The sequence below is a fragment of the Prionailurus bengalensis genome, chromosome B4 (assembly GCF_016509475.1).
Source record: "Prionailurus bengalensis isolate Pbe53 chromosome B4, Fcat_Pben_1.1_paternal_pri, whole genome shotgun sequence".
Lineage (NCBI taxonomy): Eukaryota > Metazoa > Chordata > Mammalia > Carnivora > Felidae > Prionailurus > Prionailurus bengalensis.
This window is the reverse complement of record NC_057358.1, coordinates 90,184,257-90,208,433: the sequence shown is the minus strand read 5'-3', so window position 1 is coordinate 90,208,433 and position 24,177 is coordinate 90,184,257. Positions and strand designations below refer to the sequence as shown.

The 24,177-nt window shown below is 41.7% G+C and overlaps 1 protein-coding gene across 1 annotated transcript in view; it reads left to right on the top strand.

Annotated features, from left to right (window-relative positions):
- The window catches only part of WIF1 (WNT inhibitory factor 1), a 69,262-nt gene extending 49,579 nt beyond the window's left edge, over positions 1–19,683 (top strand). Inside the window, exons 4-10 of the mRNA XM_043562954.1 lie at positions 1,713–1,853; positions 3,129–3,224; positions 4,681–4,776; positions 8,993–9,088; positions 14,989–15,084; positions 16,111–16,206; positions 18,803–19,683. Of these exons, the coding sequence (XP_043418889.1) occupies positions 1,713–1,853; positions 3,129–3,224; positions 4,681–4,776; positions 8,993–9,088; positions 14,989–15,084; positions 16,111–16,206; positions 18,803–18,924 (743 nt within the window). The 3' untranslated portion in view covers positions 18,925–19,683. The remainder of the gene's footprint in view (positions 1–1,712; positions 1,854–3,128; positions 3,225–4,680; positions 4,777–8,992; positions 9,089–14,988; positions 15,085–16,110; positions 16,207–18,802) is intronic.
- Positions 19,684–24,177: the final 4,494 nt, after the last annotated feature.

Genomic DNA, 24,177 nt, shown 5'->3' with positions numbered 1-24,177 from the left:
GAAAAAGACGCACCTGGAAAATAATAGTTTGGATGATAACATGTGGGGAGAAAATTCTAAAAGTTTTATCTTTAACAATCCTTTCAGTTTCTTCTGTTTGTGTCTGAGGACAATTATTGGCCTACCCATTCGTGTAAAAAATTCATGAGAAAGGTTAACGAAATTTTAGAATTGAACACAATGAAAATGCATTGGAAGAGTAACAATTGAAAGAAATTGCCAGCTCTTTTGCTTCTTTTTGAAATGGAAATCCCTACAATGGATTTTTGTGTTTTGTAAATTGGCATTTTCATGAATAAGATTTCCTTAAACCAAGGCTTTCAGCGGGGACAATTTTACTTTAGAACTGCAGGCACAATTTTGCTTTTCTCTCTCTTTTTATGTCTATTAAAATGCCCCTATTTCCTTTTAACCATTTAACAGATTAGTTTGCAACGGTCAGATCTCCAGATTCAAGAGAACTGGGAATCCATGTTATTCTGAGAAAGACACAGTAATAAACACTGACAGTGGCAAAGCCTTACGAGGGGCTTTTGAGTGCTGAGCACACTAATAAGATTATATGGCCAGCTTGTGTGCAGTGCCTTATGGGAGAGCAAGCCAATTTCCAGCTCATGTCTTCTTATACATCTAGGGGAAAGTTTTATGAAAACTCTACAGGGAAAGGATTTTTCTTGGTTTGGTGTGATTTCCCCAAGCTTGGCAGTAACCATAAGCTGCTATCTGGAAACAAAAGGAAGTAAAATTTCAAACGTATATTTATAGCAATATTTCTTCCTATATATAAGGAAGAACTAGAGTCTAATGGATCAATTAAATCACTCTCGTCCAGTGGATATGTTATGATAAGCTAGTGGATTTTAGAAATTTACACAGTCAGTCTCTTAGCCAATGACTTGATCCAGTTTCCACCCACTTACTTGTGGGCACTCCCCAATTGGTGGCCTCCTTGCCCTGTCAGTACACCATCATCTTTGGCCGCCACTCATTTGCTAAGTCAACATGATACACCCCAAGTGATCATTATTCTCCCAAAAAGCAAATGGCTCATTTTTATGAACCTAAATTATTAGGTATAAGTTTGTGAGATTATTTCATCACACCAAACTCTCTTCTAGATCCCAAGATATGGACACATTTTAATATTAGCCTAAGAAAATATTAGCTTCGCTAACTCAGTCCAATAACTGGAGTCTAGTCTGCGTCGTAGGATATTTCCAAAGAATATATTTTGCCACTTTCAAGCACACCGAGCTTGAAACTAAAGCTCGTGCGTATATGGGGCTTTATTTTAAAAAAATTCTGGAATACTGTTTTTAAAGCTCTTTTTTGGATTATATGGAGGCTGATAAAGATGCCCACAAGTTTCTTGCTGGCATCAATCTGTGCTGCCTATTTGCACCTTTAATTTTTAGAGAAAATCTCTTTTTCAAGATAGTACAAGCCCAGACTAGGAACAAAATATCCCCAATTCCATATCAGTAAGGTACATATTAATGCATTATTCATTCTTTCTCCACCCAGCATGATGTATAAATTCTTTGGAGAATGCTCATACGACCAAAATACAGTCTCTACTGTGGTGTAGATACAAGAATATGAAATAATGAAATATGAACACGTTTGCTTTGTTCTTTGTCTCTCCTACCAAGATGTCTATATAACTGGAATCAACTAAATAAACTGTTTCTCTATACTTGCTTTTTCTTTAGTTGTTCAGGTTGGTTTCCCATGTCTTGGAAAACAAGATGGAGTGGCAGCTTTTGAAGTGAATGTGATTGTAATGAATTCTGAAGGCAACACCATCCTACAGACACCTCAAAATGCTATCTTCTTTAAAACATGTCAACAAGGTAATCAGTGATCATCATCAAGAAAAGGCTCATAAAACTTGCAGGTGTGATGGGGAAAGAAAGAAAGAAAGAAAGAAAGAAAGAAAGAAAGAAAGAAAGAAAGAAAGAGAAGAAGAAGGAAGGAAGGAAGGAAGGAAGGAAGGAAGGAAGGAAGGAGAGAGATGGGGAAGAAAGAAGGAAGGAGGAAAGGGAGGGGAAGAAGGGAAGGAAAGGAAGGAAGGAAGGAAGGAAGAAAGAAAGAAATAAAGAAAGAAAAGAAAAAAGAAAAGAAAAAGAAAGAGAGGGAGGGAAGGAAGGAAGAGGATAATTTTTTGGTATAATTATAACCACACTAATGGCAGGAGGCTGATAACCACGGGGTCCAGTATAGTACTAAGACAGACTTTCTCTGCTATGATCCCACTCACAATTTTGGGAACTCCAATACCCCTTCAAAAGCCCTCTCTTCTACCTCTTTCCTTCCCCTCTTCCAGCACAATCTTTGGGAGTCCCCAGTCTCATAGCAAGATCACCAGTCATTACCAGCAACTACCGCTTGTCAAGGCAATACAACTCTTATCTGCCACAACTGCCACACGCTTGGTGCGGCTGACTTCTCCAGAGCACAGAGTGCCACCATCACACCAGCAATCTCTGCCAGGCATAGGCACCTCACCCTGATGCCCACTTAAGCATGAAGGCCTAGATTTTTCCCCATCCTGATACAAGCTTTTCCAGCACAGAACTTAAGCTCGAGAGGCTTTCAGTACTCTAAAGATGTACCAAGGGATGTCTGGGTGGCTTAGTCGGTTAAGCATCCAACTCTTAATCTCAGCTCGGGTCTTGATCTCAGAGTCGACAGTTCAAGCCCCACGTTGGGCTCCATGCTGGGCGCGAAGCGTACTTTAAAAACATAAGTAAATAAAGACGTACCAAAAGGTCATTCTGCCCTCTGAAAGTGAATATCGTGGGCAATTCCATTCATTTTATTTCAGGGTGAATCTAAGAAGGTACAGTAGATTGATAGGTGGGGACGAAGGCAGAATAACGCTTGCTTTGCCTTCCTCCATGAGCCCCCCGCTATTGTAAGTGGGATTGAGAGAAACAAAATCTTACTTTGATGAGGATTTAGTGAAGGACAAGGGGTACAGAGAAAATGAGGTAGAAGTTATCAGTATTCAGTAGATTATGATAATCAGTGCACAGGGGGGAACATCAGCACTAGCCTCTTCATGCCCACAGTTAATTCCCCCAACACAGTTTCAAGGGGTATAACCTTGTTTCTCTTTGGTGAAGCCGAATGCCCAGGAGGGTGCCGAAATGGAGGCTTTTGTAATGAAAGACGCATCTGTGAGTGTCCTGATGGATTCTATGGCCCTCACTGCGAGAAAGGTACAGAACGGACAGAACCCAACTACCCCCACTTGCTTCCTAATGAAATGGGCATCACACCAGAGCCCCACATGTGCTTTTTTAACACATTCAGAAAAATCGAAATTATTTTTCTGGTCGTAGCATAAGGATTGGTAAAATCTTAAAAAGCCACAGAAGAGCAAATGGAAAGTACTTCTAGGAGTGGTTTTCTGTTAAGTCCAATATATGGTGACAGGGGCAGAGAACCTCAGCAGCGTGTCTACATTCTTTGTGGCCACTCCCCCGCCATCTTTAATTCACTATTATATACTTTGGCATAATCCTAAGAAAGTTCTCCTCCACTTAAGTTGGGTTTAACGAGCTAATATAATGATTGATTTGACAGTGTCTACTGTAATAAAAAGTACCTTGATTCACAATTAAGTATATACCTGAGCTATGAAGTTGCTATAAGACCAAAAAAAAAAAAAAAGAAAATTATTTGTACTGTAAATATATCTATCTCAGTAAAATTACTATTATATGAAAGAGTTAAACAAGCAAGTTGTATTAACCACAGGATGCTTAAATACTAAGGGTTTCTTTGGTGAGAGTAAGCAAAGTCTTTTTCATCTTTGAGACATAAGAATTTTTCTTGTTTGCATATATCTTGGAATTAGAAGATCTAGGAAAGAGGGCAGGGGAAAATATTTAGTCTTAAGAAGGCTACTTCTTAGTCAAAGTAATGATTCTAGGCAAATTTTAATCAGGTGTTGAAATGGCACAATTCTAAAATTCTCATCTATTAACTGGTTAAAAAAAAACTGATTTGCAACACATAAATAATGTTAAATATAGCAAGCCTGTGGGGTGCCTGGGTGGCTCAGTTGGTTGAGCGTCCACCTCTTGATTTTAGCTCAAGTCATGATCCCAGGTGGGATGGAGTCCCACATTGGGCTTCATGCTGAGTGTAGAGTGTAGAGTCTGCTTAAGATTCTCTCTCTCTCTCTCTCTCTCTCTCTCTCTCTCTCTCTCTCCCCCCGTCTTCCTCTGCCCCTCTCCCCTGCTTGTGCTCTCTCTCTCTCTCAAATTAATATATATATTTTGACAAATATATATATTTGACAAATATATATATATATTTGACATATATATATGTCAAAGCTGTATCTCTACAGACTTTAGAATCAACCACAAAGATCAAAAATGAAGAGCTGTTGGGGCGCCTGTGTGGCTCAGTCTGTTGAGTGTCTGACTCTTGATTTCAGCTCAGGTCTTGATCCCAGGGTCACGGGATGGAGCCCCGAGTCAAGCCCCTGTTGGGCTTTGAGCTGAGCATGGAGCCTGCGTACAATTCTCTCTCCCTCTGCCCCTTTCTCTCTCTCTCTCTCTCAAATAAAATTTCTAAATTGTAGAGCTGTTGTATTAATGATATTTCCAAAATGGCCCTTCTCAAAACCCCACTTGACCTTAATCGGAGCTCTCTCTCTATTAGCCCTTTGCACACCACGGTGTATGAACGGCGGGCTCTGTGTCACTCCTGGGTTCTGCATCTGCCCACCTGGATTCTATGGAGTCAATTGTGATAAAGGTAACAGTTTCTTTTTAAGAACAAGGTTCTTTTTACTTTCTAAATGTGCAGTCAAAAGGAATATATTTAATATATTATCACTCTACATAATAGCTCTGTAAATAGAGTGTAACACTTTGTTGGCTTCTGTAACAACTTTAACCCCAAATTCTAGTGTCGTTCCACACAGTAGAAGTTTGTTTTCACTCCCAGAATGCTCCAGTGCAGGAAGCCCTTCTCCATGCTGTGATTCTGGGGCCTAGGTACCTGACATCAGTGGTCCTCCCTACAGCTCTGGAGCTCTCTGAAACCAGCCAGTGAGCAGAGGTGGGGACTGATGTAGGCACTTCTTCTTCTTTTTTTTTTTTTTTTAAAAAAAAAGCTCTGTCCCAGAAGTGATCCACAAAACTTCCACATCTATTCCATGGAGAGGTATGAGCCCTCACGGTCCTACCAGAGTGCTGGTCCCAGATGCAGCCTGGAGAAATGTCATCCCTGGCTGGACAGCTGTCTCCCACGGACGACTTTATGAGAGAGGAGTGTGGATTTTGTGAACACGTAGCTTTCTCTGCCATATGGGGTTTTGGTATGTCCTAAATAAATTCTATGGGTGAGCTTCAAAGACTGAAATGAAACAGCCTGCTCCCCATTTCCTGACCTAGGAGCCCACTGACCCCCAATTTAAGGACCTGCTCACAGATGACATCCCTGAGATGGTTTTCCCTCTGCCTATGATGCAGCATCATAGCCAGTTTTTCTCTCAGAAAGTGGGTTCAAACTTGGCTGTAAAATATTGAATGATCCATACACTTTACAAGACACCTGTCTGTTTTGCCCAGGTCACATATTTTATGGAAAAAAAAATTAATAATGTCATACAAGCTGTATGTAATGAAATTATCCTGGTGTCAAAAAGGCTGATTGTGGGGGAGCCTGGGTGGCTCAGCTGGCTAAGCATCTGACTTTGGCTCAGGTCATGATCTCACTGTTTGTGAGTTCAAGTCCCCAACAAGCTCTGTGCTAACAGCTCAGAGCCTGGAGCCTGCTTCGGATTCTGTGTCTGCCTCTCTCTCTGCCCCTCTCCCACTTACACTCTGTCTCTAGCTCTGTCTCAAAAATAAATAAACAGTAAAAAAAAAAATTTTTAAAAAAAGGCTAATTGCATGAGCAGAGTGCTATTTTTTCAAATAAATATATGCCATGAAGTAAGAGGATGTGCCTTTTTGAGAAGTGTCTCTTGAGTGATAATACAGTTGGCACCAGTTAAGATGGAAATGAACAGGGGAGCCTGGGTGGCTCAGCCAGTTAAGCTTCCATCCACTCAGGTCACGATTTCACGGTTCCTGAGCTCAAGCCCCGCATCAGGCTCTGTGCCGTCCGTGCAGAGCCCGCCCCACTCACACTCACTCTCTCTCTCTCAGAAATAAATGAACGTTAAAAAAAAAAAAAGGGATGGAAATAAACAGATTTTTTCAAAAGAAGGACAAGCTAAAGGAAGAATCCCTCAGCATGAGTCAGAATAATAATTTACTTTATACCCAACAGCTTCCTGAGATGTGGAACATTTTATCTATTTCATTCTCAGATGGGCAAAACGAGGTTTACAGAGCTTCAGTCTCTTGGCCCAAACTCACATCTTCTATTGTACCATATTGCCTCACAGGCTACCTGTTTCGGGTCCCTGCTCCTCCACAAGTACCTCTGTGTCTAGGCTGATAACTTGGTCTCTCTGTGGGTCATACTTTTCCCGTCTCTAAAATGGGAATTAAACCATTGCCCCTGGTCCCCCAGCCCCAAAGCTAATTGAGAGAGCATGTGCGACTATCTCTGCTTTTTATTTTTAAGCGATCCCAAACTGGAGTATTGGATTTAACACTATGTCGAAGTTTGTATTCACAAAGATTAAGCGCTGATGACATGATAAGAACAGCTAGTGAGTAAAAAAAAAAAAACAAAAAACAAAAAAAAAAAACCCAAAAAACAAAAACTATTTTATTTGTCTAAATTTAGCACTCAGCATCTCTGCTAATTCAAAATTAAATTCCTCTTGTCACAAAACGATTGGGAAATAACAGCAAATCCTTCAGAGATCTGGATGAAGCATTCCTGTATGAACAGGTTTAAAGACACCATTTGGGAGGCCTGCTTACTTAGATGTGGCTGTTCTTGGTGTAGTTTGCACAATGGAAAATTAACTGCAGTGTTTTTCTGATGCTATAGAGTCACAAACACTGCATGGTCACTGTTGAAGGAACATATGTGTATTCCAATATGTTTTACATTTTGTAATATTTTACCTTTCAGATGAAAGATTTTCCCTACTTGTTAGACTCCAGTACTTATTATTATTATTATATTATTATCATTATCACTATCATTATTCTTTTGGAAAGTCTGTTGAAATTCCACTTGGTCTCACTGGAGATCGGGGAATATTAAAAAAGAGTGGTTTTTACTACCTCAGCAAAAAGATGCATTTATCATCCAGGAGGGAGTATAGAGCTTCTGAAAAACAGTTTAATTACTGGCACGGAGCTAGACCTTTGCACCACGTATTTGAAGAAACATGAAAGATTAACTTTCATTGGCTCTTGGGACATCTGTTGCAAACTTTAGGAAATGAGTAGTTAAGCACTGGCCCAGCATACCCTCAACCCCAGTGAAAGTTACTTGGTGTCTCTGATTCCTGGTCAAGAATCATTGACTATCAAGAGAAGTTTGTAAAATATTATACAAATACTAACAGAGTGGCCAGATTCTTTAACTAGCTTTGTCATTATCCCATAACTTCCAATTAAGCTCACAGGTTCATTGCATTCTATTTGTTAGTAAGGGATAGTGCCCAGTCAGCTCTGGCCAAGCAGACCCTGATCGTGATGTTTTCTCTTCTCTTGTTAGTTCCCCAGGAGAAACAGGGACAAATGGGGAGACAGAGTCACGCTCGCAAACCTAACAATACTAGCAGCAAGTAGCAAGGAGAAAGCCCAAAGAGCTGGTTGTCCTAAATCCTAAATTCTGTACCCAAATGCTGCTGTTCCCTTGTGCATCAGGAGGCTGGATTTTGCCAAAGCGAGTACAGCATTGTCTTTAGATGGGAGATACGTATGATTTGAAACAAAAAGCTTTATCCTCTAAGAAGCATGATATTTGCAGAACATGCTGATTGGCCTTCTTTTCCACAAAGAAAGCGTACACATAACTTTTGGATCTCCTTTCTGATTTTCCTACTGGAAGCTTCCTTCAGCTTTTGTTCATCTGTAGCCCACTTTGGCCTGTTCCATAGAGGACAAGAACAAATTGGCCATATAACTGGAATTGCTGAGAATCCAAGCTCTGATTTTAATGTCCTTTATAGAATGAGCCAACGTGTCTATTTTTGGATACTTGTTCTCCCTTGTCCCCATTTCTGTCTTCCCTCTATTTTAGGTTCCAGTGAGCAGTGAAATTCCAGACGTTGACATGAAGAGAGGGTTTAGGATGAATCACAAACAGTATGACTTTTACCTGGAAAACCTAGTTACTTGGACTCCCACGATAATCTGTCCAACTGGGTGCTGCCACTTGCCCACCTATAGGGTCTCATGAGGACGGACAGGCTGTCCTTTCCCGAATACCAGGACTCCTTCCTCCAAATGATATAAAAGTTAATTATTTAAAAAAAAATCCCTATTATATAAGATGAATCTCTGAATTCATATTCTGAAAAGGAAAAAAGTTGCTTTCTTTTTTGCCGGATCCTAGTACTTATGGCTTGTCTCCCTTTTATCTATTCCAAAGCAAGTTTTCTCCTTTTTCTGTCTTCTTTTAGCTTAAAAAATACTTCGGGGAGTTTATAGTGTTTCTTTTTTTAAGGGCACAGATATTTACAAGAAAATTAAAAAGATAATTTTTTTAAAAAGTTTACACACCATGCCTTTTTTCTCCAAGATATAAGCCCCTGGGGGAGGATCATATATAATGTGTGTTTTCTCCTCTTAACTTGTTGGAATCTGCAAATGGTTCAGCGATTGGTTACAATTCTTGGATTTGCAAAGCCACTTACTTGATTAAGTAAAACATGCTCTATATCTTGATTGATGAAGTATCACATGAGTGTTTATGTAAAAAAAAAAAAAACAACAAAAAAAAAACAGATGTCCCAGAAGTATCACCTAAATTTAAGTGAAGTTGGATTTTTTTTTTTTTTTAAAGATTTAGCCCACTGTCTAATGCAATACCCTGTTATCCATTCTGATAGCAAACTGCTCAACTACCTGCTTTAATGGAGGGACCTGTTTCTACCCTGGGAAGTGTATTTGCCCTCCAGGACTAGAGGGGGAACAGTGTGAAATCAGTGAGTATTGACCTTCTGCATTCTCTTTTTTTCTGGGGGGAGCTTCAAAACCCCATCCAACCCTATCATCTAATCAGTGAGGAAGCTGAAGCCCAGAGACCATGAAGAGCTTATCTAAGGGCTCAGGCCAGTGGTTTCTTCTCACTAGATTTAGCCACCATTCACTTAGGCTAAAGGTGGGGGACTGGAGGGGGGGAGGCAGAGGGTGCCATAGCTTAGCTCAGATGACTCACAGCAAACACTCTGATGCCGTCTCATCTGGGCTTGGGTTGTTTGGCATGTTGCATTGCTTCTTTTTAGTGAGTTTGTCCCCTTCTCATTGTGCAGAGCCATAGTTTCAGCCTGGAAATGTAGACCAGAGTTTTGGGACAGGTGAATGTGTTTATCTACCTGCAGGCATAGAGTTTCTTCCCTGCCATTCACTGCCACATTTCTTGAATCAGACTGAGCCCATTATCCCACCTAAGAGAAAAGGACAAGTTCAAGAAAAAGGGGAAAAGGGTGCGCAGCAATAAAAAAGAACAAACTAATAGCATACACAACATGAATGCATCTCATCGATGTTAAGTAAAGGAATGAGGTACAAAAAAGTGCATACCGCACGATTCCATTTTTATGAAGTTTAAGAACAGGCAAAATTAATGGATGATAGTAGAAACCAGGATAGTGCTCAGGGGCAGAAATGAACTTTATGGGCTGCCAAAAATGCTCGATATCTTGACTGATGAAGTATCACTTGAGTGTTTATTTATGTAAAAAAAAAATAGTTGAGCTGTAAACTTTAGATCAACGCAGTTATGCCTTCACTATGTGTTTGTCATGCTTCAGTACAAAGGAAGAAAAATGTAAGGGTGGAATGTGGTAGATAATCATTGTTTTCAGAATCAGGATATCAAACTGCTTATCCTCCTGGCTCTGCCCCCTGCCGGCCTTGCAACCCTCAGCAAATCACTGAAGCTCTGAAACTCAGAAAGGAGCCAACGGCACCCTAGATTGCTTTAGGATCCAGAAAAGAGATGACACCAGCACTCCGTTCAGGAAGGAGCAACAGGAACATGAGCATGTCTGCTACGGGTGCCGTGTCCCTGCTTTTCTGGAAGCTCTGGAATATGGCATTTTCATTTCCAGCTGTATCATATCTGTAAAATACTGCTGGTTAGTACAGCCATGGTTTCTGAAGTTGCAGTAGGCTCAAAATTAAATAATATTGACTTGCAATTTTGACTTTCAAGCTCTAATTTGTTTGTGAGTTTCTGTACTTTAGTGAGTAGTAGACGAAGTAACCGCTTTTTTATAGAGTTCAAACGAAATACCTCTGAAGTTTCCATAGAACATGTAATGGATTGTCAGGATGTGGTTTCTGTTCTTATTAATTACCCTGCCCTGATAAAGATATCTCTGAACTAACTCCCCTCAAATTTCTTTTTCCATACTTGCTCTCAGACTCCACATACTTAGTTAGATCATATTTAGGAATCTTTGTTCATGGGCTCATTTCTCCTTATGTAAATACCCTTTCATGCTCTTGGGTTTACGACCTTTCCATTGGCAGAGACAATGATTTCTATTTGTTTCCCCCCCCCCCCCCCCCCACGCAACTGCACCTGAAATGTAGGCCTTTGAAAGCTCCTGATTATCCCTATCACAAGTTATGCTCAAACCCTTCTAGGAAGTGTCGTGTTTCTATTATAAGAACCAAGAAAATATGGAAATAGGTCTTGACTTGATAAGTGCCTCTAGTATAGTAGAGACAAAGAGTTGAATTATGAATTCTTATTTTTAAATTGAGGTATAATTCACATACCATAAAATCCACCATTTAAAAATATGCAATTCAGTATATTCATGAAATTGTACAGCATCGCTTCTGTCTCATTCTAGAATATGTCATCACCCACAGAAGAAACCCAGTACCCATGAGGAGTGACTCCCTATTTCCCTTTCCCCAAGATACTGGAAGCTACCAGTCTACTTTCTGTCTCTTAAGATTTTCCTATTCTGGACATTTCATATAATAGAATCACACAATATATGTCCTTTTATGGCCAACTTCTTTCACTTAGCATGATGTTTTTGAGGTTCATCCATGTTGTGGCATGTATCATTACTTCCTTTTGATTGCTGAACAGTATTCCATTACATATATATGTCTGTGTATGTATATATGTATATGTGTGTTTGTATACACACACACACACACACACACACACATACACTATTCTTTTTTAAATTTTTTTAACGTTTATTTATTTTTGAGACAGAGAGAGAGACAGAGCATGAACGGGGGAGGAGCAGAGAGAGAGGGAGACACAGAATCAGAAGCAGGCTCCAGGCTCTGAGCCATCCGCCCAGAGCCCGATGCGGGGCTCGAACTCACGGACCGCGAGATCGCGAGATCGTGACCTGAGCTGAAGTCGGACGCTTAACCGACTGAGCCACCCAGGCGCCCCTACACATACACTATTCTGATGTAACTTACATTTTCGTTTCCCCTGACCTCTGTCAGGACCGATATCGTCTCAAACTTCACTTTGACTTAATTTGAGATACTCTTGCCAATTAACTAATAACATCATAGTTAGAAATATCTGGATGTACATAGTATACATTTGGTTTATCTTGTTATTTAAGGTTCATAGATATCCCAAGAATCTTCAGTGAACTTTCAGGTAAAAAGTTTAGGGGCGCCTGGGTGGCTCAGTCGGTTAAGCGTCCGACTTCCGCTCAGGTCATGATCTCACGGTCCGTGGGTTCGAGCCCCGCGTCAGGCTCTGGGCTGACAGCTCAGAGCCTGGAGCCCATTTCAGATTCTGTGTCTCCCTCTCTCTCTGCCCCTCCCCTGTTCATGCTCTGTCTCTCTCTGTCTCAAAAATAAATATACGTTAAAAAAAATTTTTTTTTAAGTTTACATGAATTATTTATCCTGTATTATAAATGGTTTTTAACGTAACTTAATGGGTTCTTATTATCATAAAAATCCTCTGTATAAAATTTTCCTTATAAAAAATTTAGAATACTGAATAAAACAATTCAAAATCACCCATAATCCTAAGACCATGTGATGATAGTTGTTGACACTTATCATAAACCATTTTAATCTGTTTTCTATGTGAAGCAGAGCTCCAGTTTTAAATTATCCTGCAATCTGATGGGCAGAGGAAGTTTAATGTCCTTATTTTGTCAATCCCTAGCTCATTGTTCTCACTGGTCTCATCCACTAGTTATAATAAGAACGCTGATTAAACAGTCAAATCTGTTTGTCTTCAGGCAATGCTTAGTCTGTTTTAGGTAAAAATGTGGTGTCATCTTTCAAGTTGACTCACTTTCCCCACTGTCTAATGGATAGAATCTCTTGCAAAAATACTTTCAGGAAAAGGAAGTCGATATTAAAGACACAGGATTCTGAATTTTAAAACGATCACACCTTCGTGAGATTCATAAGATTTGGCTTCATAAGATTTGATTTGGAATGGCCTTCAGACAGCCATCTGCAGTCACATTTCTACTGTGTGATAACCAGGAGAGAATGTCCTTCTTCCTGGCTGTGGTGAACCTGAGGACTCTCCCTTCCCTCTGACCAAGAAAATAAAAATACCCAGGGAGTCAATGAAAAGTCTCTCTCTGCCACTCATTCTCTGTGATATCCCTGTCTACCAAATTCACCTTTCGTTGAATGTGAGGAAATTTGGGCTCACCCAGTATTTCATAATAAGTACTATCTTTTGTGCCACATAATTATTGCCCCACATCTTGTTTATTTGAAAAACCCAAGTGCATGACAGAGTACCATGCTATCCAATTTTGTGCATATGATGGGGTCAGATGCTTCATGGATACAAATGAAAATTCAGAATTCGGTATTCTTTTCCTTTAGGTAAGAGTTGGGATCTTGACCACATGGTAAATGCTATTCTTTGTATACAAACCTAGCCAAAAGGACCCTTTATATTTTTAATGGTTAGTGAAAAGGTGGTATTCTATGATTAAGGTTATTTTAATGCCTGTTTCTAGAACATCCCTGTGTCAGAAAAACCTGTAGATATAATGGCATTCCAGGTTTTCAAGAGACTCTAACATATCAATATTATGTCTACATTGTCTCCACTAAATGCTGCTTTGACCAATTTATACATGAAGAAGGTCCTTTCGGGTAAGTTAAAAGAGAAGCAAAATAATTTGCACATGGAATTCATGTGTCTCAAACAGCGCTTGCCAGTAAATCATATTGTAGCTCACTTCCTTCAAAGCTTCATTTGGCCATAAAAAGAACAACTTAGAGCATAAAAGTGTGTTGTTTTAGGATAAAAGTTTCATTTCTTCTCCTTATGTGCTGAGGCTTTTGTAATGAGTATTCTGCTAAAATGTAGAAAATAAAAAGAACAACAATTAAAACAAAATCCAAACTCCTCCAGTACCACAATCTAATGGCTGTTTTCTCTCTTTGGAACATCATTACGCCAGTCAGCTCCGGGTGAGCAATCCTTTTGCTTCTACTTCTTCAAAACATTCAGCCTTAGGATGGCAAATTCTAGATTGCAGAGGGAGAATAAATAGCTTCTGGAGTAAGAAAGAAGACAATCATTATGTAATTTTTACATCTAAGGCCCTATCCCAGCTCTAAAATCCTGTATCTAAAGAGCTGTGAACACATTAGCAATTCTCGTTTGGTCCTAAGATCAAAGAAAGAGTGATGTAGCATTAGGATCTAAGACATTCCAGAAAAATGCACAGGTGTGGTATTGGGCCCCTTTGGTGCCCTATCTCATATCGTTCTCAGCCAGCCTCTTACTCCAGTTACTGCTATGGCAACCTGTTTTGCACAGGCATAACCTGATTGCACCTCCTCTTTTTTTTTTTAAGTTTATTTTGTTTATTTTGAGAGAGAGAGAGCAGGGGAGGGGCAGAGAGAGGGAGAGAGAATCCCAAGCGGTCTCCATGCTGTCAGTGAGGAGCCCAACGTGGGGCTCCAACTCACAAACCTTGAGATCTGACCTGAGCCAAAATCAAGAGTCGGCCGCTTAACCGACTGAGCCACCCAGGCGCCTCAGGTTGCAACCTATCTTAGCTGCTCCACACTTCTCCTGCGTTCTACCCAGAGACTCCTCTGAGTTCTAAAAAATCAGTGTGCACTCACATAGTGACACATTGGAAGTGTGAGGAAGCTATCCCATCAGGTGTCCCTCGGCCAGTGGGAGACAATGAAGAAATGCTCCCCTCTCCCTTCTTAAAAGTGACTTGAGGGTACAGTCTCCACGGCTCCTCAGAAGGACCCAGCAGGATGGAGCCTGGTCCAGGATAGAGCCACGGTGATGGCCACCCTGCAAATATACTTTTGTGCTGGCTTTCCCTCCTTCCATTTTTCATTCTCCCTGTCCCCCCATCCCGGTTTCCTAGGGTTACTTCACCAAAGACACTCTCTGCCTGCAAGCCAGCCCTGCTCTCTGGGGAATCCTAGGCGGAGAAAGATCCTGTCAGGTACAGGTGCAGGCCTGCTTGCGGAAAGAGCGACATTCAAAGTCTGAGCTCCGAGGAAAGATCATTTAGAGGTTAATTCGTATCTTAACTTTTACTTTATCTTAAATTACAAGTGTTTATGAATCAGAAGTTTATTCCGTAATAAGCAAGTAATATCAATACATTTATAGAAATATAAATGTGTGGGCAACACATTTACCGTCGAAGATCTAAGTTAGAAATCCTAAGTAATAACACTAGCCTGTTTGTCCCAAAGAATGAAACTCAAAAGGTCTCAAAGCCAGAGTAGGTCGGAAACAAGTGGGAATCGCTGCCATTTAAAAAGCAGTTATCTTCTCAAAGCCCTGCCCTTCCTTTGTAAAATGTGATGACCTCTGAACGGAGCACTGAGTTCCTTGCCTGTTCGCATCCTTCTCTTCTTTCAGGCAAATGCCCGCAACCCTGCCGAAATGGAGGTAAATGCATTGGTAAAAGCAAATGTAAGTGCTCCAAAGGTTACCAAGGAGACCTCTGTTCAAAGCGTAAGTACCCATACACAGAATCTGCCTGGCTTGGGGTAGCTCTTCCTACATTACTTCTTCAACCACTGCATGTTGCCTCGGCATTACGATTAACCTCTCTTTACTGACATATATGGTCCCTTTACCTAGAAGAAAAACACTGTATGAAATCCATGCATGTAAAAACAACAACAACAACAACAAAAACCAGACATATTCACACACAAGCAACTGAACTTTTTAACTATTTGGAGTTTTCTTAAGGAAAATAAACTTCCATTCCAGCAGTTTCAAGGTCCTACTGAGCATCTTTTGTGAATGAGAAGCATCAAGATTAGTTTAAGATCTCTGTCGGGACTTAATTTTATTTATTTATTTATTTATTTATTTATTTATTTATTTATTTATTTATTTTAATTTGAGAGAGACAGAGAGAGGGAGGGAGGGAGGGAGACAGAGAGAGAGAGCATGCATATGTGAGCCTGGGCAGAGAGAGAGAGAGAGAATCTTAAGCTCCACGCTCAGTACGGACCCTGACACAGGGCTCAATCCCATGACCGTGAGATCATGACCCGAGCCAAAATCAAGAATCAAAGGTTCGACTGAGACACACAGGCGCTTCAGGACTGTTTCAAAAAGTCCCAGACTGACTTAGAGCTGGAGATTGGCTTAGGGAAAATAAAAAGCAACAGGGATGAAACCCAAACTAACGCATTCTAAAGAACTACAAGAGGAGTGCCTGGGTGGCTCAGTCAGTTAAGTGGGATCTCAGGTCGCGATCTCCCGGCTCATGGGTTCTAGCCCCACATCAGGCTCTGGGCTGACAGCTTGGAGCCGGGAGCCTGCTTCAGATTCTGCGTCTCCCTCCCCTCTCTCCCTCTGCCCATCCCTTGCAAGTGCTCTCTTTTTTTTTTTTCTCTCTCTCTTTCTCTCAAAAATAAATTTTAAAATTAAAAAAAAAAAAAGAACTGCAAGAAAAGCAGCTGTGTGATTCTGTGGAACAATGAAAGCTCAGGAAACGCTCTTTTTTGTCTCCTCTGATTCTAGCTGTCTGTGAGCCTGGCTGCGGTACACATGGAACTTGCCATGAACCCAACAAATGTCAGTGTCAAGAAGGCTGGCACGGAAGACACTGCAATAAAAGTGAGTGGGAGCCTTCTGAAGAAGGCTTCTGAACTAGCTGTATAGATAATAAGCCACTGGCCCATTTTAGACACAAAATGAAACGGGCTAAATTCAACTATTTCATTTTGATTGATATCTTCCCTGTTGGAAGCAGGAATCCAGGCATCAGAGAGATGCCAGTGAACAGAGAGACAATGCCCTGCCTGGCGGAGCCCAGGTTCTAGTGGGAGGGACAGTTAGCAAGTGAACAAAATAAACAACGTGGCTGCCATCCATCTGGTGGTTGGAACTCAGTCTCCTAAGCGTGGGCCCGCTGTCCACTTTTCCTCAGAGGGAAGGAAGGCTTCGGTCATACCACATCCTTCAATAGCAGAAGCCCACATTGGGCCTGTCTTATCGGGTCTCAAACTAATGGGCACAAATTGAACAGATCATTTCCACCTCAGATGTTTTCCTAGATCCACGGTGCCCAGAGGGTGGTGCATGTAGCCCATGAGTGCAGAAATGATCAGCTAGGCTGAGGGAAAATATCTAAGCATGTTATATGTAAGTATATGTATACATCTCAATCCAAAGCCTCTGATTTTTGTGCATATTTTATAATGTTCACATTATATTATTATGATGTATATCTAATACATCTACCTGCAGGTATACATGTTTGTTTGTTTGTTTGTTTGTTTGTTTGTTTGTTTGTTTAAGGTGGGTTTGTGTCTAGTCGAGGTTACACTAAGCCATTGATTTGAGCCTTTTTCACTCACTGAGTTGACTGTATGGTAGATTGAATTGGCTTCAGATGGGCAGAGCTTAACAAGACTTGCAGCTTCTCCGGAAAATAGTCCTTTCCCCAGGTGGTAATGGTTGAATGGTATCCATTCTGGGACATATTTGGGGTAAGGCTTTTTTGAACTAAAAGAGACCTGTAGAAAACTAACCATTTCTGGAGACCTTTTGGGAAAGAGTAAACAAAATCCTTTAAGGGGCCCTTAACTCGGGATACAAACCCTAAGGTTTGTCCCCAAATCAAAGTAGCTTTCAAGACGTCCTCAGGCCTAGGGATGAGCCGAGGTCACACACTGTACCTCCCAGGCCTCAGTTACAAAGATCTTCTGAGACCCCACATTTGGGGCTTGGTGACCAAGAGTGATGGCCAGAGAGTAGAGGGGCCCCGTTCCTGCTGATACACCCATCACTCCTCCAGAAAGAAGGCAAGTTAGGAGGCCTCAGGTGGCATTGGTGAGCAATTCTCACAGGTCTGCCAGCCCCAGACATCCTCATTCATTGACCCGGTGCTGAGAGTGTTGTCATTTTGTCATCGACTACGTGGCTCCCTCAGATCAAGGCATTGCATCAAGAAGATGCCCTGGTGCTTGACTAAGATGCAAATGTGTTTTCTGGGAGAGGCCACCCAGCCATTTGGTACATTAGCTTAGAGAACTGGGCTGGAAGAATGAGGTTTATTTTGACCAGGGGGTGGTGACTAGGAAGCTCTGAGGCACAGAGTTCTGCTGGGAACAGATTCCCAGCGAGGTGACACTTTGGGAGGTCCTGGGCACCCAGACATGTTATTGGGGAGGAGGACACTGGAGACAGACTTCCCGGCTGAGGCTCGCCCCCTGCCAGCAGGGAGGTTCGGGCTTCATGGGTGGCGGGGAGAGCAGCAGGGCAGGGATTTACTCCAGTGCGTTGTTGGCTCATGTTCTGGCTGCTCCATGAGCTACTAGCCTACATACTGACAATTCAAAGAAACACATTCAGGAACAAAGTATTCTGTTCTCAGTAGTTATTTAATGGCATGCTTGCATTTAAAAACCACAGGGAACAAACGGAATGCCAAACTCGACTCTAATGCCCAGGAAGATGGTGGGAGATTTTTAAAATGTGATTGCTGTCTTGGATCCGTTTTAGAAAATCAGTAGAAATGAGTCAGTGCCCCAGGCACCTCCAGAGGTTCACAACCAGGAGGAAGGGAGGCCCGAAGCTATGTTACTCGGTGTTACAGTTCACTTACAAGTGAGCTGGAAATGCACAGATGCCCACCTTGACTGAAACTGACAAATCCCCATTGATAAGGAGTCAGTTCAAACCGTAACCCTTCTCTAAAATGTATCATAGAAGCCCTTACTTCTTACCCAAATCCTATTTTATGTAAGGGCAATAGCCACACTTGATTGTGTGATTGATACGAACAGTGGGGGTGTTCTGGATCAATTTAATCGAGGCTGGTTTTGCAATGCGGTGAAAATAATCAAATCCTCTGCAGAAGCATCCCTGCTTTGGGGACCTCAGTGCTAAATCCCTACCAGCCCTTGGGTGGAGAAAATCATTCAGTCACATTCATCCAAACTTTGATCAAGAGTTTCTGCATGGCCAAAACACATAGTGAATCAGAGCTTCAATGGAAGCCAGATTGGATGGTTCCTAAAATGGGTTTCTTTTTTAACAGAGACCCTGAACCTGTAACATCTCTTCATTCAGGTGGCTTTTTGTGGTGACTGTGGTCTTTCACTCTGAGATGAAAAGGGAAAATGGATTTCATTTGAATGGTTAATAATGAATCTGAAGAGCCCGTTTTTGTAGTTTCTTTTCTTTTAAGCTGTGAATAATTTTACAGGGTACGGAGCCAGCCTCATGCATGCCCTGAGGCCAGCAGGCGCCCGGCTCAGGCAGCACACGCCTTCACTTAAAAAGGCCGAGGGGAGGCAGGATCCACCTGAATCCAATTACATCTGGTGAACTCCGACATCTGAAACGTTTTAAGTTACACCAAGTTCATAGCCTTTGTTAACCTTTCATGTGTTGAATGTTCAAATAATGTTCATTACAGTTAAGAAAACTGGCCTGAATTTTATTAGCTTCATTATAAATCACTGAGCTGATATTTACTCTTCCTTTTAAGTTTTCTAAGTACGTCTGTAGAGTGATGGCATAGATTTTCTTGTTTCAGTGTTTTGGGACAGATTTGATGTTATGTCAGTGGATCAGGTTAAAACTGTGTCTTTTCAGTTGTGTAGCTGGCAAATTACTTCCAAAATTGCAACGCATTCACGGTGTCAAGGGGCTGGGGAACACTGAAGAAGATACGTGGAACAAAAAGGCATAAATCACAGCGTTTGGATGAAGCACTTAATTGTGTTGAAGTTACCACATTTCTAGTGTTCTTGTCAGGTATTTAGACATTTGTCACATTTTGAAAATTCCCCTTGTTTGTAAACTCTCAACACAATATATTTTGACCTTACCATGATTCCAGAGAATTCACTAGAAAGAAAGAAAGAAAGAAAGAAAGAAAGAACGAAAGAAAGAGAAGAAAGAACACTGTGGCAGTGGCATTTAACAATATAATATATGTAAACACAATAAAATAGGGAATATAATGTATGGACTTTTGGCATTGGCTTGAAGCAATATAATATATTGTAAACAAAACACAGCTCTTACGTAATAAACATTTTATACTGTTTGTATAAAATAAAGGTGCTGCTTTAGTTTTCAGAGGGTTGTATGGAGTGGTCTTTGCACGTGCTATCTTGCGGAAATAAAGTTGGTTGCAGTGAGTGGTAGTGAACACTCTGTAGTTATCATGAAAAAGAGAAGATGTTCGCATCTCTGACCCTGCCCTGCTCCCCAGGCGCGCCCCTCCCTCCCAGCTCTCTGCCTTGGCTCTAGCCACACCGCGTTACACCTTGGGCACTGCCTGCGACCTTCCTGTGTATGTCAGCTCCCGTGTAGTTGACATTTCTTTCTTTTTTTTTTCAATATATGAAATTTATTGTCAAATTGGTTTCCATGCAACACCCAGTGCTCATCCCAAAAGGTGGCCTCCTCGATACCCATCACCCACCCTCCCCTCCCTCCCACCCCCAGTTGACATTTCTTTCAAGAAGTCTTCTCTAACTAGAATGTGTTAAATTTCCCTTCAGTAGGAGACTTTCTAAGACTTTCTAAACGTGTCAGGATGTTGCAAACGACAAGTGCTACCATTTATTCAAACCTTACTGGTTCCCAAGGACACTGTATGTGTTATCTTACAATCCTGTGAGGCAGGTATCATTATGCCCTTCTACAGATAAGAAAACTGAGGTAGGGAGATATGAAGCAGTTTACCCAAGATCACACTTGAGAGGGTCACGTTTGTTTTTTGTTTTTAATTTTTTTTAACATTTATTATTGAGAGACAGAGACAGAGCATGAGCAGGGGAGGGGCAGAGAGAGGGGGAGACACAGAATCTGAAGCAAGCTCCACGCTCCGAGCTGTCAGCACAGAGCCCGACGCGGGGCTCGAACTCACAAACTGCAAGATCATGACGTGAGCGGAAGTCAGACGCTCAACTGCCTGAGCCACCCAGGCGCCCCTAGAGAGGGGCACGTTTGAATTCATGTCACCTGACTTCGAAGCCTTAACTAACACTAGACTATTCCTCCTCCTTCCCTTTTCTCAGCAAGTACAGTAGAACACAAAACTCCACAAATCCTAAGTAGGTGCTTTCCAACATATTTTATTCTCTTCATCCTTGCAGGGGAATGTGGACTCTATTTTATAGAAAATCTGAAGCCTACACGTTTTCTTTTCCTGGGCAGTGGCATAACGATTTGTGCGGGTTAGGGGCATGACGTGTTATGGGAAGTGATCAAGGGAGAGTCTGGAAGCAGACTGAACACATCTCGTTGTGGTCCTAGACCACAGCAATCTTTCTCCTCTAACTAGCCAGGGCCCAGTGTGCCAGCTTCTGCTCACACATACTTGGCAAAGCCAGTCAGGACCCAGGGAGCTAACCGTGGGGATCTGAATATGAGAACCAACTGATTTAAGACTTTGAAGTAAAAATCCAGATGCTTGATGATGAGGATCCAAGATGGCGACAGAAAGTTAAGTTTGGGGATACGATAATAGTACTAAGAGCTAGGGGCACCTGGGTGGCTCAGTCAGTTAAGCATCTGACTCTTGATTTTGGATCAGGTCATGATCTCACAGTTTGTGAGATTGAGACCTGTGCTGGGCTTCCCACTGACAGCACAGGGTCTACTTGGGATTCCCTTTCTCCCTCTCTCTCGTGCGCATGCACACACACACACACACACACACACGTGCTCTCTGTCTCTCTCAAAATAAATAAATAAACTAAAATAGTACTAATAGCTAACACTAATAGTACTTAGTTTATTCTAAGCCCTTTACCTCATGAATGAGTAATAGAAAGGTGGAAAAGTTAGACTGAAGGCAGGGTAACAAAGCACAATAGCCTAGGTTGGTCATCTCCAAACCATTTGACTCTACACTCCATTGGAAATGTCTGAGCGCATAGTCCTACCTGTGCTTATATTTATTTACATATATAACTGGCATGCATTATAAAAGCAGAAACGTGGAAGAGATAAAAATATTAATACTTTCACCACTCACCCAGAAGACAGTTTTATGTGCACCCTGGAGTACAGGCCCCCACAGGAGAACTCAGGCAAAGACATCACTGAGGAAAACACATTGGATCCGAAATGGCTTTAGAATTCGTGAGTCTGCACTGGAGAGGGATTTCAAACGTAAGCAAGGGACTGGGTCGCCGACTGCATGTAGGGTTTAAGAAAAGAGAAAATCTGGGGCTCCTGGGTGGCTCAGTTGATGAAGCATCCAACTTCGGCTCAGGTCATGATCTTACTACAGTTTGTGAGTTCGAGCCCCACGTCGAGCTCTGTGCCTCCGTGAGGCAATTTTTCTCAGGGCCCATTTCATATCCTGTGTCTTCCTCTCGCTCTGACCCTACCCCACTCATGCTCGCTCTCTCAAAAATGAATAAACATTTTTTTTTTTTATAAAGAGGAATCTGAACAGTGATATGAATGACCAAGGAGAAACAAGTACAGGCATCGGTGAAGGCTTCCAGAGATGTTGACTTTGGTACTGAAGACGTTGAGTTTAATGTGCCTGTTTGGGACATCTTGGTAGAAATGACTGGTAGTCATTTGGAAATACAGTGATCAGGACGTTGGTCTGATAATGTGTTGATTATCAGTTATAAGTGAATGGTACTAATTATATATCGAATTATTTTTAATATACACATATATAACAGCTTTATTTGGTGAAGTACAGTATGATTCACTTGTATTTTATTGTGTCTTTAGGTCCTATATAGTTAATACCATTTGCTGCTTACCTGTGTGCATGTTTATTTACACAACAGTAGAGCCCTTACTATTTGGCAAATTGAGCACTTCCTCCCTCCCTTTCCCACCATATGTATTATGAATCTTCATCCAAAATATGCCCCATGGTTACTTTGTCTGTTTATGTAGAATCACAACGATAGAGGCCAGCTCTTGAAGCAATGAACAATATTGTAGGATACAAAATAATTGCTGTTACTCTTACGAAGTAACCACAAAAGAGGGGAAGGGAGAGGAAGAAGAAAGAGGAGGAAGGGAAAGAGGAGGAGAATTATTTATGTAAAACACTTCTAAACAATAATTTTAAGGTTAAAATAGTAAGGAGTCGGGGCGCCTGGGTGGCGCAGTCGGTTAAGCGTCCGACTTCAGCCAGGTCACGATCTCGCGGTCCGTGAGTTCGAGCCCCGCGTCAGGCTCTGGGCTGATGGCTCAGAGCCTGGAGCCTGTTTCCGATTCTGTGTCTCCCTCTCTCTCTGCCCCTCCCCCGTTCATGCTCTGTCTCTCTCTGTCCCAAAAATAAATAAACGTTGAAAAAAAAATTAAAAAAAAAATAGTAAGGAGTCAAGGCAGTCTGAGAAGATGTATGCTGTTTGGCAAGATAAAATAAGTAGGAAAAATTAGGCAGGAAGAAATAAAGGTTAAACAATAAAACGGGCCCAGGAATGAGGTTAGGACAAAAGGTATACGGGGGCACGCACACACTTGTGAGAGGTAGACCACACGTGTTGCTCCAAGCCCTGTTCCAGCCACCTCAAAGAGGAAATCAGGGCTGGTTACGAGTCCCAAAGACCACAAACACAAAAACTAGTTGCTCAGGAGAAGTTAAACTATATAAGGCACTTACATTAGGGCTGGCTCAAGGTAAGTAGGTCTGCAGGAAAGCTGCTTTGGCGTCCCTTCAAGCGAATAGCCTTTCAAATATCTCTTCCACGTATATTTACAGAGGAGCTGCTTAAAGAGGTTTCAAAGGGGGTGGGGAGGGTTGCTGACAGGGTTCAGCTTCTCATCCAGTATCCTAGGCTATTTGTCTCCAGTCCTAAAATGCCATGCCCCACCCAGCAAACAGAAGCTCTCCAGCAAAATCCAGCCAAGATGCTCAGAGGGAAGTTCATGGAGCACATTGATCATGCTCCTTGAAATTCTTAGCACCTCCCCACGTGGCTTCTCAAAATATTCCCTTCAATTGTGTACAGTACTCCTCCTAAAAGTTTTGGTAACTAGATTGTTGTCCTCATCCCATTCCCTGTCCGGTGATCCTTGTGGCACGATATTAGCTCGCTGTGCTAGGCATCACCCCAGTCGAGCCAGCCCTTCCACCAGCCCTGATTGCAAGTGGACAGCAATGTCTCCCGTGGGTTCTCCTAAACACGTCCGAAGGTCACATACGACACAATGTTCTCAGTCATATAGACAGAGCAATAACAGATAGGACTATTCTTTCCACGCTCTTCAAGAAGGCACATATCATCACAATTAGTACAGTTCAAGAAAAGCATTTCTACCAAAATAAGGGGGGATAAGGAAATATGAGGTGAGAAAATTTTAAGTTAGTTAAATGAGCAGAATGTCTGGGTGGCTCAGTTGAATAAGTCTCCAACTCATGGCTTCGGACCAGGTCATGATCTGATGGTTCATGGGTTGAAGCCCTGCATTGGGCTCTGTGCTGACGGCATGGAGTCTGCTTAGGATTTTCTCTCTCTCTCTCTCTCTCTCTCTCTCTCTCTCTCTCTCTCTTTCTCTCTCTCTCTCTGCTCCTCCCTTGCTCATGCTCTCTCTTTCTCTCTCAAAATAAATAAAATAACCTTTAAAAAATAAATAAATTCG